The following is a 15913-nucleotide window of genomic DNA, read 5'->3' as shown; positions in this document are numbered from 1 at the left end:
TGCTGATGTACTACAAGTGCTCACCTTTCTGTTGATATAAGAGGATTACTATGTGCCATATATATCGATGTGCACTGACGCTTTTACGCTAATGAATTTCCTAAAAGATAAATAATGTTCAATGTAATTGTGTGTGTGTGTGTGTGTGTGTGTGTGTAGGCAGCAGAGAGGCTACATCGCCACCCAGGGACCACTGGCTGAGACTACAGAGGATTTCTGGAGGATGCTGTGGGAACACAACTCCACTATAGTTGTCATGCTCACTAAACTGAGAGAAATGGGACGGGTACGGAGAAAATGTGTAAACACGAAACAGTTATAGGAAAATGCCACCGTGTACAACAGTGGATCAATATGTTTCTTCTTTTCTACTCTCTCAGGAGAAGTGCCACCAGTACTGGCCGGCCGAGCGTTCAGCCAGGTACCAGTACTTCGTCGTGGACCCTATGGCAGAGTATAACATGCCTCAGTACATTCTGCGGGAGTTCAAAGTCACGGATGCCAGGGTGAGTTTCCATGTCTGTGTTTGTGAGTTGCATTTTGGATGGCAGCGACTTTTCTGCATGTCCCATCGACCTGTAGTGTGTTACTGTGTTTGTACGTATATGTGTCTAATGCATCTAACACTACAGGTTAACACTATCGACAGATTACTCATTCAACAGCGCTGTCTCCAGACAATCTTGACAGTGTATACGCGAGACCTGTCCGTAGCCGCGCACATCCGCTCGTGCGCGGTGTGGCGGTCATAGATAACTCTAGTTAAGCCTGTCCCACACTGACGCCACATCGACAGATGCTCTATTGATCTCCATTAAAGGGGAGTCAGGAAGGCTGAGCAGAGGAGAAAAGATGTAATTGCGTACTGAGTGGCTGACAATAGCAGACATACTGACGTTACAGCTTGAAGTTAACCACAGCCACTGATCCAGGGTCAGATAACAGTAATCATTAGAAGGTAAAAAGGATATTCCTTGGCAGAGTCTCTGTCCTCAAAATAAACATTTGACTGTGCTGAAAAGACAACAGATATTTTCAGACTAGATCAGCTGTGTGCCATTATTCAAATCGTTTCCTCGTCCCTCCAGGACGGCCAATCGCGGACAGTTCGTCAGTTCCAATTCACCGATTGGCCAGAGCAAGGTGTGCCCAAGTCTGGCGAGGGCTTCATCGATTTCATTGGCCAAGTGCACAAAACCAAGGAGCAGTTTGGTCAGGACGGACCAATCAGCGTTCACTGCAGGTAAGAAAAGCTACATTCAGTTACTGGACTGTGGCATGTTTATGTCAGTAAGTAAGTAAGCCGCTCTGAGAAGCTATAATGAAGTGTTTTCCTTTGTGTCTGTGCAGTGCTGGTGTGGGCAGGACAGGTGTTTTCATCACTCTGAGTATTGTCCTGGAGAGGATGCGTTACGAAGGAGCGGTGGACATCTTCCAGACTGTCAAAATGCTGCGGACACAGAGACCAGCCATGGTGCAAACTGAGGTAAACACTGCTTTGTTCAGCGTCAGCACAGACACAAGGATGATCTGTTACTGCACACTCAGTGTTGGTCAAAACAGTGTAAATATTAATCAGATGTTATATCCACGGTTATACGATTTCCTCATAAAGTACATCTATATAAAAACAATTTGTATGAGGAGATTTGTTTTTTCATTTGCATATAGTTTTATGTGGAAATACTAAATGTATGAAAACACTGTTAAGTGTTTATTTTATGCTGCTTTCCTGGATATTGCTTAGACAATCAAACTTAAATCGTCCCTCACTTGTCGAGTCGTTAAAGCATTATTTGTAAAAACACTTTTACAGTCATTCATAAAGTCTTATTTTTAGCTGTTTAACAATGCAATTTTGTTTATGGAATTTTATCAACCCACAAATTAAAGCTCCTGTGAACCAAAACTACTGTATGAAGCTGTCAGTTGTATATTTGGAGAATCTTCCGTGTTGTGAGTTGCCAGCTAAACATAGTGCTTTTGTGCATTTATAACACAAATCATGTATATACTCTACTGTTTATAACAATTCTACACGTGTCTGTGTCTCACTCAGGATGAGTACCAGTTCTGCTACCAGGCTGCTCTGGAATACCTGGGTAGCTTTGACCACTATGCAACATAAGTGAAGCTGTCCCTCCATCCTTTTGCTTCAACGTTCCACAAACAAAGCAACAAGTGAAACAAAAAGAAAGACAGCCTGAAACAAACGTGAGCACTGAAACTTTTCTGGGAGCGCAATTCAAAGATGACACGTACACCGACAAGGACAAAAAGCAACAACAAAAAGAGCAACAAGAAATCTATGTCTAACAGCACTCACACTCACCAGGACCTCACCTGAGAGACTGGTGGGTGTGGAGACTATTCATGTATAATCCATATACTTACCTCAGTGTTCCAGTGTGAAGGACGTATAATACATGTGTGTTGTGGTCAGCTATCGCCAATATGAACCAGTGAAATACAAACGGCTTCTCAACAGGAATTACCATACTATATGTGTATAAAATACAAAAAAAAGAAGATAAAATAACTAAAACAAAACAGGAAACACAAAGAGCCTGGATATTTGCTGCACCCTAAATGGGCTTTTTATCCTCAACTTTGTATTCATTGGTTTGTTGTACTAAAGGGTACAGAGTGCAATGGTAAACGTTTCTATGTGTCTGTGAGTCAAAGGTGGCTACTTCTACCACAGTTAATTCTGATTATAGTTTAAAAGCAGATTACCAGGTGATGCCTCAGCACAAGCCTGCAGTTCTGGACTCACCACACTGAGGACTGCTGGGAAAGCATGCAGATGCTCATCTACCCACTGCACAGTGCCAAGAAAAACCATGCGGCGTGAACATGAACTGTGGCCTACAAGGAGAGATGACTCCATCTTTCATGCAGCACTATGTGATATCAGACAAGAGACCGCTCGTAAACGCCGGCCAAGGATCAGTTCACACTCCCCAGTTGTGTCCTCTGTCTTAGCCTCAACTGGGCTGAGATTTGTAGTCCGGTGCATTCTTCATTCAGCAAAGCTTGCTTGATATTTGCTGTAGTCCTTGTTCATCCTCCAGCTCAGATCCTCTTGATGTCAGTCCCATTGTGACAGTTTGGCAGTGGCTTGTTGAAAGTGATGCTAATGAAAGAGCTGAGCTTCAATCCCTTTGTTTCACAAATAGAAAGCAACTCTCGGCCCCTTTCTGCAGATTGTTTGTGTGTGTGTTTTTATTGAACGTCTTTACCTTTCACTGACTTCTTGTGTTCTAACATGCTGCCTAAAGCTCATGGGTTGGGTGTTGAACTTTTCTTTTTTTGTCGTTCAGTATCTTGAGGATGAAACCTGTTTCCTGATCATCTTTGTCTTCTAAAGCTACTTTAATTGCATCGTTTTGCAATTAAATCCCCCTGATATTTCACTGTCCAAGAAAACATTTTGCACAAGTGGTGAATAACTCACTTTCAACAGTCCTCTCTCTTCTCCCCCCTCCATAAAAGCTCTGTTAAAGCTCTATCCGTCCCTAAACTACAGTGTACAGAATACCCCAACATAACCAATTGATGTTTCCTCTCTGTCTCCTCCAGTACAACAGCAAAGTCCTTGATATTGATATACAGTATATCTTCTTGATTTGACATTGTATAATCATAACATGGTAACTGAAGAGCACAGCAATGTTCCAGTGAATCAGACATCTTGGGCGAGTTCACAATTTTGTACATACCGTCTATCATTGGAGTCCTAATACAGTACAATTACATACGTCTGAGCACAAGATATAAAGTGGGATTGGATGTGATGTAGTTTTTATTGTTGCAAAAAAAAAAGCCTTATTGTTATTGTTCACTTTGTCATATTTATTTCATATGATTTTTTTCTTTTTTTAATATATAAATTTTATTCTATTTTGTTACTTTTTAGGTTTGTTTTTATTTATTTGTTTGGGATATCTAGCAACTATAACCAATAAGATGATGTTTACCTGTTTCTTTGGCAAGCCAATGTAAATGTATAATATTGTCCCCTTTTGTTTTTTTATTTTTAATGGTTGGGTTTGGTGCTTTTTTTATTTGCTTATTATCATAAAGTATGCCCTCTGTGTAGGGTGCTATTTGATACTGATTACTGATGTCCGACTAGTTAGCTTGAGATGTACATTAGAGGTGCACATAGTTTAAGTTTACAGTGATGCCCTCCCCCCCCCACCTGACCTTAGTACAGTAGCAGCAGCAGTGGTGTGGTCATAGCAGCAGAGGTATGGTCCTGCCCTCCGTGTTTGGTTCAAGGGCATCAAAAAGAGATAGGATTTATAGAGCAGACTTTGTTGGTGGAAAACCTCGAGCTGTTGGTATTTAGTTTGCCGGTGAGCACATGGTAGCAAGTGTATTTTTGAAAGAGAACGGGTCAGAAACGCCCAGCTACACGCGCACACACACATCTCTCAAAGTTCTTGTTTAAATCTGAAAATATTCTAATATAAACTTTATGTGTGGTCCAGAAGTCTTGACAGTGTGTGACATAATATATGAAACATGTTATTCCTTCAATTTCTGATTATTGTGTCAAGAGAAATATAAAAGGCGCACACAAAACATAATATAAAGTGTGTTGAGGGCCAGCTGTGATGATGCCATCCCCCTCACCTATGTACCTGTTCTTTCCTTTCAAACCATGGATGTAGATATTGTATCTTGACTTTGTATTAAAAGCAGGATGATTGGATATACAGCACAAAGAACAACTGTGGTCGTGTTTGTGTTTCATTGCTTACTGTTATTCACTCTTTGTCCACTAGGTGGGACCAAAGCAACCCTCTGGTAAAATGCACTCAAGTCACTTCACCCAGATTCGACTTTTTGGACGACATACTGCGCTTTTTTCACATTTTGGACGACATATCGAATATGAAGTCATAAAATTAGCCATCCATTCAAACTGTTTGAATACATCAATACATATTAATAGAGAGTAGAGTTTTAGCAAGTGACCACCGCCGTGTGGTTTTACTGCTTTGATATGCTATGCTACCAGACTTTGGGTTAAAATGACGTGACTGAAAGGTGGTCTTATATATTAACAAGCTGTCGATAAATGTAACTCATACAACGTGTTTTTGAAGCGAAAGCATGTCTTGAATAAACCTGGTGTCACAGACCTTTTACACAGCAGATATGTGTTGACATGAAATAGGAGAGCAAACACAGGTGTTACCAATCACACTAATTAGGGTTCCACTCCAGGTTTAACAGAGCCAGGGTCGTGCTGTTGTTCAAGGGTAGGTCACACAAAATACTTGACACTTTAACCTGTAGAAGCAATTTTTTATATTTTAAAACTGCATATGTTTCCCATATGTTCTGGCTGTTTTATAACACTATGGTTGTCACAGTATTGCACATCGAATCTAGTGGTGGCGTAAGGCTCAGTACTGTATATAGTTATACTTTGTTTTTATGTGGCAAGTTGGGGTGACCCGCGTTCTTTACAGGTGCACTGAAGTCACCACACAGAATTCAATCAGCCATCAGTGCGTAATGACTGGGCAGTGCCGCCCACTGTTATATGTATGTGCAGGTGACTGCGCCGCTGACGTGCGCTGCTTCCTGAATCGGCGTCACGCTGTGATCGCTCTGGTTCGGCGTGGCTGTGGCTGATCGATCTGTGATCCATACTCTCTAATCGTACGGTAGGTTATGCTTCAGGATTGCTGCGTACATATTTGTCAAGTTACGGCGAGTGGTAGTGGCGTTACACTTGCGTCCACTCTGAGTCAGCTGTGTTGTAGGCGTGCTACCTCCACTGCGGGTCAACACGTCGGGGTCGGAAGGTAGCTTCTGCTCTCTACACACAAAGTTAAGGAGTTTAAGGGCCAGCCTGTGAATCACGGTGCCGCGGCCCTCTATCAATCTCAGCCTCTAAGCCGTGACTGCTGTTCTGTCTCCCTCTCTTTTATTGTTTGATTTCATATCGCAGCTACTACTTCCGCTATCGTTACTCCTATAGCTTTATGTGATAGTTTAAATGATAGTTATGATTATTGTTTTTGTATGTTCTTCTTCTTTTCCTTTCGGCTGCTCGATTTGAACTAATGCATGTTCTGTAATAATTATTTGGTTTGATTATGTTCTTTTGTTCTTTAGATTGCCTTGTCACGCTATTCAGATTGTTTTGTGCATGTTATTATTTGTGTTTCTTTGTAACCCGTTTCCCAATAGTGAGTTTGGGGGTTTGAGTTGTTTTGAGCTGCTCTTGAGTCGACTACACTGACGATTTGTGTGTCTCTTTGCAGGGCCGGAGATTTGGGGCAGATAGCGGCTGGTCCCCTCGTGGTGGTGTCCGTCATTGGTCTCTCAACTGTGCAGCACTTGGGTGTCATCAGGATGGTTTATGGTAATCACTGTGGTGTACATTAGGACCCTTTCTCTTACCAGCCACACTTCATGTTTGGCTAAGCACAGCTTTGTGGGCAGGTAGTGTAGTTTGTGCGAATACAGTGACTCAATTAAATATTTTTATGGATGGGTATTTTTCACAATTATGTGAATAAAACATTTGTTTATTTTAGGAGTCACATCTCGCAAGTGCTTTTTGAATCTGTGTCCTTGGTCTAGGGGGAGCCCTAACGTGGGCTAAATGATACTTATTTTATTTATTTTTTTATTTCCTCTGAGTGAAATTCCCTGATTTGGTGTCAGTTTGCTCTCTACCACCACTTTGCCATATAAATAACAATGTTTGGGATTTCATGTAGCTCATGCTTGAGGAAACCTGCTACCTTACATATGTGGATCCAAATATGCACTTCCTTCACATACACATGACTTTGTGTAAGTGTTGGAATGGCTTTCCAGAATCACAAACACAGGTTTGTCAAGTTTGGGGAGGTTTCTGAAGCTCATTTGACGTACTACAACAGTGACACATATTATTTTTCTGTTTGTGACAAACTATAAAAATACTTTTATTTATCACCTTGATCTCTACATAAGATGTGTTTACTTTGGAAGACAAAGAGTTTCCTAATCCAGAAAGTGATGTACAGCCTTTCCTCACCTCAGTCTAATCATCTTGTAGGTTTCTTTTTCCTTTTTAATAGGAACATAACAAATCCACTCGGTTACCAGAGTGGGTTTATGATTCAGAGATGGGTTAGGGATGTTACTGTGTGTTTTCAGATGAGAGGGTGCATGAGGAGATGCAGTCAGATGCTATTCTGATTCATCTGATCTTAGCATAGTTCAGCACAGGTGTAACTCTCCAGAGGCACACACTAGAGTCTGTGTAAAGTTCACATCAACAGTCTCTGACTTTGATCTGTGTGTTGATATGAAGGGCACCGAGAGTACGAGAAAGTACGGCGTGTTCCTGACAGAACAGTGACGGGCTAATCCCTTCCAAGTCCACAAATATCTCAGAAATCCAACCACAGTGTGTACATGTATTGTGTGTGTGATGTTTTCCAGAAATAAATGGGTGCAAAAAAGGTAATTGGAGGAGTGTATTGTTCTGTCCATCACATGTTATTTCATGAATGGTCATTTGAATATCTCTATGATCTAGGCTATAATATTTCCTTCTTGCGTTTTGTTGAGACACGTCTGTTTTGTTTAACAGTAGTAAGACAGCAATTCGGTGTAGCTTTCTGCTCGGCCACAAATGGTGAAACACAAACACACGGGTCAAAGTGACCTTGCTCCAGACAAACACCACAATAACGTGTATCTGAATTCTGCATTTCTGTGGTTGTGATACAAAATATAAGGATTATGTTGCATTAAACCTGTTTTAAAAAAAATAAGGAGTAGGAGGAGATTTTTTTTTTGAGCATTTATCTTTATCATCAGCAGTCGAGCAGATATTTTCCATGACTAACATCCCCTATTTTTCGCGTACAAACGCACAATAACTACATGTTGGAAAAAAAAATGTCACGTTCCAAGATTGTTACATGATATAATAGCAACTGAAACTGAAAGTGTGCATTTCATCTAAAATGAATATAAATACAGTCTTGTGTTTACATCTGCACAAAATGTAAACTATGACTACAATTACTGTGAAAAGTGCCGTCATTTGACTGATTCCTCACTAGTTGGTGAGTACTTTTATTTTGATACAAAGACAAAGGTCAGCGCAGAACTCGAAGCTGCAAACAGAGGCAATGATGGAGAAAAAGAGCAAATGTGAGAGGAGGGAATGACAGTCTTCAATCACCTGAGTACTGTGTATACTTGTAAATGAGAATAAGCCTCTGTCTCTAATTTGCTGGGCTATTATTCTCTGTATTTTATTATTTTATTGTAAGCTTTATTGTTTATTAGGCCTATGATGTCATTTTTGATATTTTGTCTAATTTATCTCTGATGTACAGCACTTTGTTTCAGTTGTTTGTTTTTAAAGTGCTTTATAAATAAAATTAGATTTGATATGTGCAGAAACATAAATGTAAGGTGATTGTTTTCTACAGTTGTAGTAGACTGGAATATTTGACTGATGATAATTCTAATAGTTTTTTGCTGTGTAATGAAGTTATTAATAAATTAATCAGTGAAGTCTTCAAACCACCAGTGACTAAAACAGTGACAGAGTTGGATAAAAGTTTCTGGGAATGTAGGTTATGACCACGTGAAGAAATTATTGGATTATTGAAGATTATTTATTAAATGACCGTGGTTTGCACACACACGCACACACTCTGTGAATACATATACAACAAAATGTTGTATGCAGTTTCCATCTGTGCTGTTTGACACTTGGGAAAACTGATGAATCACGTGTTTTTCTCAAAGCTGTTGTGCCGAGTCATCGGTGCAGCTGGCATTCGCTGATGTCTATCTGTGCAGGCTGAGCAGGTTGCATGGCAGGAGATGTCACGTCACTGTCGTGTTTCTGAATACCTGTGCGCGTCTGTACTTATTTGGATCTTTTCTGGCATAAACACGGGCCATGTCAGGGCCAGTAGTCCTCATGGAGACCAGAACCTAGTCTTGGATGAGGCAGAACCTCATCTAGGAGGAACTGGTTTAGAGATAAGGCTTTGGTTTGGCTGTCCAAATGAGCAAAAGGCAACGTTCTTACAAACTTGTGTGTGTGTGTGTGTGTGTGGTAAGGTCAGGGTAGGTGCACTCATTGTATCTGTTGCCATGACGAGTCAAACCTTTGTGTGCCGTGGCTCTGTCTTACACCTGCTGGGTGCAAGCTCCACCTCTCATTGCTGATTGGCTGACTCGACAATAAGAATCCAAACACTTAAAGTAGGATGAACCTGTCTCTGTATCTCACCTGTCACTTACTGTTTTACAGCCACTGAAAGAACCACACATGCACACACGCTGTTTTAGTGTGAGTTTGGAGACAAGCATCAGGATCATCAAGGTACAGACACTGCACTGAATGCACGAAAGTGTGTGTGAATGAGTTGTTTTTGTCCATTTTTCATCATGAGTCTCAAAGGCAGGAGATTTTCCCTGGACAGCTCAATGTGAGTATGAATATCTTTTTTGTGTAGTTGAAATTAGATGTGCAAGTTTTTGGCTGCTGGTTTTCGAAAGTGAAATTCGTACATTAGATATGCTGTAGCTGCTGTCACCCAGTCCATCTGAGGAGGATCAGGTTTTGCTTTCACTCAAACTGACACTGACAGAGTAATGTGGCTGGATTCACAAACAATTTGCCTATTTACTGGTCGGACGACAGCTGATGCTACACATGGTCTTTGTGCTGATGCATTATGTAAGAGATTCTCTGTGTATTCATGATCATTCATTCATACATTCATCTGTGTGGAAAATCAACATTCTCCTGATGCTAACTATAGAAACAAGGGTAATCAAGTGTTTTCCCCAAGTATGCAGTTTTTTTTATATCCACTTTGTGAATCCACAATTAAAATCCAACACTGACGGTCCCATCAGAAAGATCTCACTGACTTATTTTGAATTTTCACATGATTTCTTTGCTCTATGTTTTGTCCATGGCTTTCTCACCACGGCTGTATCATTAAAAAGCCGTGTGCCGACATTTATCTCCTGCTCTACAGCAGCCTGGATGGAGTTGGAGTCTTTGGTCTACGGAGAGGCAGCAGCAGCAGCAGCAGCAGCAAGAAATCGAGGCCAAGCAAGAGTCTGGACGAGTCCCGACTGAAGATCCACGACTTTAATCAAAACCTCAGCTCCAACATGACTCTCAGGTAGAAAACTACTCTGCGCACAAAGCTAAATGACAAGGAAATTAGTTTCACCGAAACGGAACGTCCTGATTTCATTATCTGATGTTTGTGTACAACCAGGGATCAGACCATCGCAGAGGAGAACCTTGACCAAGCACAAGAACTTAACAGTCATGTAAGTGAGCGTCACCTCTTCATGCTCCTCCCTCCATGTACACACACACACACACACACACAGAGAAATGATTATATATTCCTTATATAATATAATAATGTTTCACGTCATTTATCACCTGAGGCTACAGGTCTCTCTCACAGCTTCAAAGAGCTTTACAGCTCCTGAAGCTCATTGTTCTTCACAGTTTTGTTCTCTTAACATTTTTTATTCATTAATACTTCACTGTTTTCGCACACAGAGCTTCCAGAAACACAATAAGAGCTTCCACAAGCTGTTCCAAGAAATTTCTGAGGGGGAGAACCTGACAGACAGTAAGTCTGTGGCCTGATTCGTATCTGTTGATATTGATTGTGGAAGTGGCGTCACATTTTGTCCTGCTTTCTCCTCGTCCCTTATGTCTTCTTCTGTCATGCTGCCTAGTGACATATTGTCCAATCACATAAAATCTTATTTGTCACGGTGAATTGTGTCCTCACAATGTTCATTACTTTTTAATGGAACCATTTTTGATTTCTGCATGTGTTCATGTAGAGCGTTTTTTTGTTGACCTTGTTTTCACAGCCCAGTCACCAGAATCATAGTTTGCCTTCCTTATGTTTATGCAAACGCCAGGTGCATGCAAATTCCGTAATCAAAACTTTATTTACATGTCTACGAATGAGCAAACCAACATGTGCAGTGTTCTAACTACCTGTGGCAATTGAGGAAGTGAGGATGACGATAACTATTTCCTGACTATGGATGTGGTTAGGTTTAGGTTTACTGGTGAACTTGTGGTTCAGGTTAATTACAACAATTAACCAAGCATGTCTTCAAACACTGCAACAATCTGCAGCAAACACTGTTTTGCCTCAAGTGGATTGTGTCGTTTTATGAATGTTCATTTGACGCCTATGTAGACATTTGCATATATTCAAATATGGTCCTGTACTGATTGTAGAAATTTAAAAACCTGCAGAAAAGTAACCAAAACTTTTCTTCTCTGCCTGTTTGTGACTTGTGAAGTGATGTTTTTGAATGTGCCATAGAGATAAATGTATAAATGTATTGAAACGTGTGTCTCTCTGTCGTAGTGTTCACCTGTGCCTTGCAGAAGGAGGTGTTGTATCACGGGAAACTCTACATTTCTGAGAACCATGCATGTTTCCATTCCTCCGTGCTGCTCAAGGACACCAAGGTAGAACAGCACAACACAGTAAAGTGAAGTGGTGAAATGAAACATCACCACCATAACAGCAGTGGTTTTTTCTTAATAATAATAACAATTTCCAACCAATTTATCTCAATGGTTTTTAGAATTTGGTTCGGCAGTGCAGTCGTTTGAGCTTAAAACTATAACTATTGGAACGTCCTTCTATCATTTTAATGCTCTGTTTTAAAACAGCTTTACTTGTTTTCTCCGTAAAGCACTTTGGATTGCCTCAGTGCATTAAATGTGTTATACAAATAAAATGGCCTTGCTTTGCTCCATTTACAGCCTCTTGTTCCAGAGGCTTTTAAGGAGCAGTTATCGTTAACTTTAGTTATCATGGAATTCACTTTCAACTCCAGCATCTAGACTCTATATAAACTATATGAATGCTTTACATCGTAATGGGGAATTACCGTAATTACCCTGATAGAGTATGAGATAACAAGCTTCACACTGACTGTGTGTGTTTCTCTCTCACCACATTGCAGGTGGTGATTCCCGCGTCCAGCGTCACAGGGGTGAAGAAACATAGCTCGGCTTTGTCAATGTTGTCCATCCAAACTGCTGATGGAGACAAAGTGAGACGACACTCTGATTTTAAGTCAAATGTTATATTCTCATTTTTCATGAGCGACATCGTCTGCCGGGCTAAAAACACTGATTTCACTGCATTGTTGGATTACAGTTGTAGCTAAAAACGTTGGATGGGTTTTCTGGTAACACACTGTGCATCTCTATGGAAATATAATGACGAAACTCCTCTCCTTCAAAACACATCGCTGATGAGATATTTTTAAGTTTCAAGCTCAAATGGTTTTTAAAGAGTGATCACACGTGTAAGTTTTTTTTTTCCCCGTCTCACTGTTTGTAGTAATTTATTTATTATTCATTCACCACACGGATGTAGTTGGTGTAGTGGTCCCTGTGTGTGTGTGTGGGGGGTTCTCTAGTTTCCTCCCACAGTCCACAAACATGCAGATTTGGGGATTAGGTAAATCGGACACTTTAAATTGACCATAGGTGTGAATGTGAGAGTGAATGGTTGTTTGTCTCTATGTGTCCCTGTGACGGACTGGTGACCTGTCCTGGGTGAACCCTGCCAATGTCAGCTGACATTGGCACCAGCGCCCCCTATGACCCTCATGTGGAGGATAAAGTGAACGAAGATGAGTGAGTGAGTTTGTTAGACAATAGCTTGAGGTAAATCCATGTGTTAGTGATATTTCTACCTACCAATCAGTAAAAGGAAAGATGACAAGTGGACTGTGGGGATTTTTTTTTTAATCCAAATTGCAGTGGCGCCGACAGCTTGTCAAGCTATGACTTCAATTTGAAAGTCTAACTGTACAAGTTGTTTGCTGCTGTCCAGGTCTAACAATGTCTGCTGCCACTTTTTCCCCCTCAGTTCACGTTCGTGTCTTTGAGGAACCGTGAAATTTGCTACAAGCTCCTCCAAAGTGTCTGCTCGTATGTACAGGTACTTAAGTGATGCACAAGAAAGCTGTCATTTCTCAAACAAAAGTCATGGCCTTCAGTCGTGTTTGTGTTTGTCGACAGCAGGCGACTCCAGGCGGCAGCCCTCACCTCTCCTCTGCAGACAATGAAGCTGATCTGGATGCGGTAGGCTTTGTTACCCCGTCTCCCGCCAATATCTTTGGTTATCGGTGAAGTTGAACGTGAGCGTGTAATGCAAAAGCAACAAATGATGAAACATGTTCATGTGGTCCATCCTTGTGGACAGGTCTCCAGTTATTCCAGTCTGGAGGACAGCATAGATCACAATCTGAGGAGACAACACTGCTTTGATCTTGGTGACTTTCCTCAGATTTCCAGTGAGAGTGAGAGAAAGCTTAATGTTTTGGTTTTTTTTGGGTGCCTTGCGCACCATAAAAAACTAAATTTATCTTTGTAAAGTAAACCTAATAAATGTGTTTTCTAGGTCCCACAAGATGCAGTTCCGCTCATCAAAGCATCTTAACAGGTGAAGACGACCAAGGTGTGTAAGCCCTCAGAAACAAACGCACAAGTAGTGTAATATCTACTCAGCTCAGCCATGAATCACAGTGTAATGTGCCATTGAAGAATGATGAGATGATTGTTTTTTTTTTTGTCTCAAACAGCTTTGTCATGGATCTGGAAGCTCACGGAGAAGTTTTTCTCATTCTTCCTTCTCCGAGAAATAAGGAATCTCAGCGTTCTCTTTTATATCTACATTATGTTGTGAGTATTATTCCTTTCCGCCTTTTCCTTAACTGTATGTGTACAGCAGCAGCAGACCACACTCCTGCCACTTTACTACCTAATAAAGCGGCCATGAGAAGGCTCGTGCTATTGCTGCTTACGGCAACACAGCAGGAGGAGTAGTAAAATGTCCACCTTGGTACCAAGCAGCACACAGATGGATGAGAAGAAATAATCAGCATCTTTAAAAGCAAACTCACAGCCATTTTACCTCAGTTTACAGTAGGTTACAGTTCACTGGCCTTAAATATCTGCAACATACTGTATAAATATTACCATCTTAATGTTATCACGCAGCGTCCGCAGACATCACAGATGCATTTCACTGATATCTTATTGTTTGGTCTGAAAAGCATCTTAAGACAAGTTCTTGATTCTCTTTCACTTTAGGATTGAAAGCTATAAAGTTAAAGCAGCACTTTAGCGGAAAACGAAAGTCAAAGTGTGTTTACCTGGTATTCCTTATGTTGTGGGGACCTAAATCTGTTCACACAGTCACATTATGGGGACTTGTCTCCTGTATGGACAAATATCAAGTCTCCCTAATGTAATTTAATACATTTTAAGCTGAAGATGTGTTTTAAAGTTAAGCTGAGGTCAGCTAAGGTTAGGGGTCAGAGTCAGGGTTAGTAGTAGTAGTAATTATGGTTAAGGTTGGAGTAAGTCTCCAGGAAATGAATGTAAGTCAAAGTAATGTCCTCTGAAGTCATGTATGTATTTTATGTTGTTACCTTTCTCTTTCTCTTCTATAAGCACCAAATTTTTCCAAATCCAATTGTCCTCGTTGGCACCAAAGCCCAGTTCCAATGAGACAGATTAAGATGCAATTTCTGGTAAATTAAGGATAGGGTTAGATAATAAATGGTTATGGTTAGGTTAGGATTAAGGCTAGTGTTAAAGTGTGTGTGTGTGTGTGTTTCAATAGGATTGCGTTGCTGTTGCTGGTGTCTGGATACATTGGGCTGAGGATCATTTTGCTGCAGGAGCAGCTGAATTCCTTGGGAGCCCTGACTGAGTTGTCTTTGCACCACAAAGAGTGAGTAGTAGACAGCCCAACAAAGACAGTGTAGGCTTGTCACAATAGAGTCACGGAACACTTTTGACCTCCAAGACCGGTTTTGGCGACTTAAAAAAATCATTACCTGCAGATCAGATGGGACAGAGTAGTTGTGCAGGTTCATACAAGCAAGATAAGTGATTACATTCCTGCAGAGTCACACACACTCACACCAGGAAGTATGGCTCTAAAGTTATGTATCTTAATCCATTCTCTCAAACACCATAGATATTATAAATAAATTGATATTTGAAGTACAGAAAAATGTTTTTTGCTTAATTGAATTAAATGTCTTCTTTTGCAGATACCAAGAAACCTAGCCTGTGGCAAGGGAATTGTGACAGAGAAGTGTTTCCAGGAAATCATGCAGTGTACCGCTCTATTCAAATCCTATTCTGAGCCCTGTCTAGACAGGATCCCAAAAGCACCATAACACTGAGTCCCTGTCCATTTGACAAACAGTTTCATCGGTTGATGGTGTTTTCCACGCTTAAGTTCCCTCACAGTAAATGTTAAACTCCTGCAAAAGTGCCATGTCATGCAGGACACTATTTTGTTGGACATGCACTGATTTTCTGCTGACAGTTTAAAACAAAGGGGTGCAGCCGTCCTGTTCTGAGCCATATGGAGTCATCCTGCTGAAGCCATGTTTATTTCCTGGCCAGTGAACAGCTGAGCTCAGCAAGCAAACACGGCTGGAGACTTTGTCATGTCATGGTTTTGGATCAGCACAACCTCCAGCAGCGAGTGTACACGGCAAACAAGATGGCGAGAGATGCACTGTGTACATCGATTTGAAGTAAATTATATATTTTATAACTTAAAGGGTTCACTCTTTATTCTTTTAGGAGTCTGCTGTTAATAAGACAAGGGAGCAATGGCGACAATTGGCCAGCAGAGGGCAGTCACTTCCATAAAACTTGGTTGGTAACGTGTTACACACCCAGGATTTCACTTTTACTGCTATTATCATATGACTGGAGAATCTGTTCCATATTTCAATTGATTTGGAGGCATTCAAACGTTTTTTTTCCCAACTGCAATAAAGTATTTATGATACTATAACGAGATAACTCATT

General features: G+C 40.8%; 2 protein-coding genes across 7 annotated transcripts in view; both read left to right on the top strand.

Annotated features, from left to right (window-relative positions):
• The window catches only part of LOC122768129 (receptor-type tyrosine-protein phosphatase S-like), a 68188-nt gene extending 63448 nt beyond the window's left edge, over positions 1–4740 (top strand). For both annotated transcript variants that reach the window (XM_044023897.1, XM_044023889.1), the window contains 5 exons: positions 160–286; positions 381–506; positions 1089–1243; positions 1351–1486; positions 2060–4740. In XM_044023897.1, the coding sequence (XP_043879832.1) occupies positions 160–286; positions 381–506; positions 1089–1243; positions 1351–1486; positions 2060–2128 (613 nt within the window). In that variant the 3' untranslated portion in view covers positions 2129–4740. The remainder of the gene's footprint in view (positions 1–159; positions 287–380; positions 507–1088; positions 1244–1350; positions 1487–2059) is intronic.
• An 850-nt stretch (positions 4741–5590) lies between these two features.
• On the top strand, positions 5591–15907 carry LOC122768152 (GRAM domain-containing protein 2B-like). 5 transcript variants are annotated; one of them, XM_044023938.1, is made up of 14 exons: positions 5591–5684; positions 6288–6388; positions 9302–10187; positions 10287–10341; positions 10583–10655; positions 11418–11521; positions 12025–12114; positions 12942–13013; positions 13094–13156; positions 13278–13374; positions 13476–13532; positions 13657–13756; positions 14703–14813; positions 15139–15907. In XM_044023938.1, exons 3-14 carry the CDS (start codon positions 9961–9963, stop codon positions 15152–15154), a joined length of 1065 nt encoding a protein of 354 aa, XP_043879873.1. In that variant the 5' UTR covers positions 5591–5684; positions 6288–6388; positions 9302–9960; the 3' UTR covers positions 15155–15907. The 5 variants fall into 5 exon arrangements, with proteins under 5 accessions (XP_043879873.1, XP_043879882.1, XP_043879900.1 ...); XM_044023947.1 differs by lacking the exons at positions 5591–5684; positions 6288–6388 and having other exon boundaries at positions 8368–10187; positions 13097–13156; XM_044023965.1 differs by lacking the exons at positions 5591–5684; positions 6288–6388 and having other exon boundaries at positions 8368–10187; positions 13278–13347.
• The last annotated feature ends 6 nt before the right edge of the window (positions 15908–15913 follow it).

Source organism: Solea senegalensis, linkage group LG1 (assembly GCF_019176455.1).
Source record: "Solea senegalensis isolate Sse05_10M linkage group LG1, IFAPA_SoseM_1, whole genome shotgun sequence".
NCBI lineage: Eukaryota > Metazoa > Chordata > Actinopteri > Pleuronectiformes > Soleidae > Solea > Solea senegalensis.
Note: the sequence above shows the minus strand (reverse complement) of the source record. Positions and strands in the feature narration are given on the sequence as shown.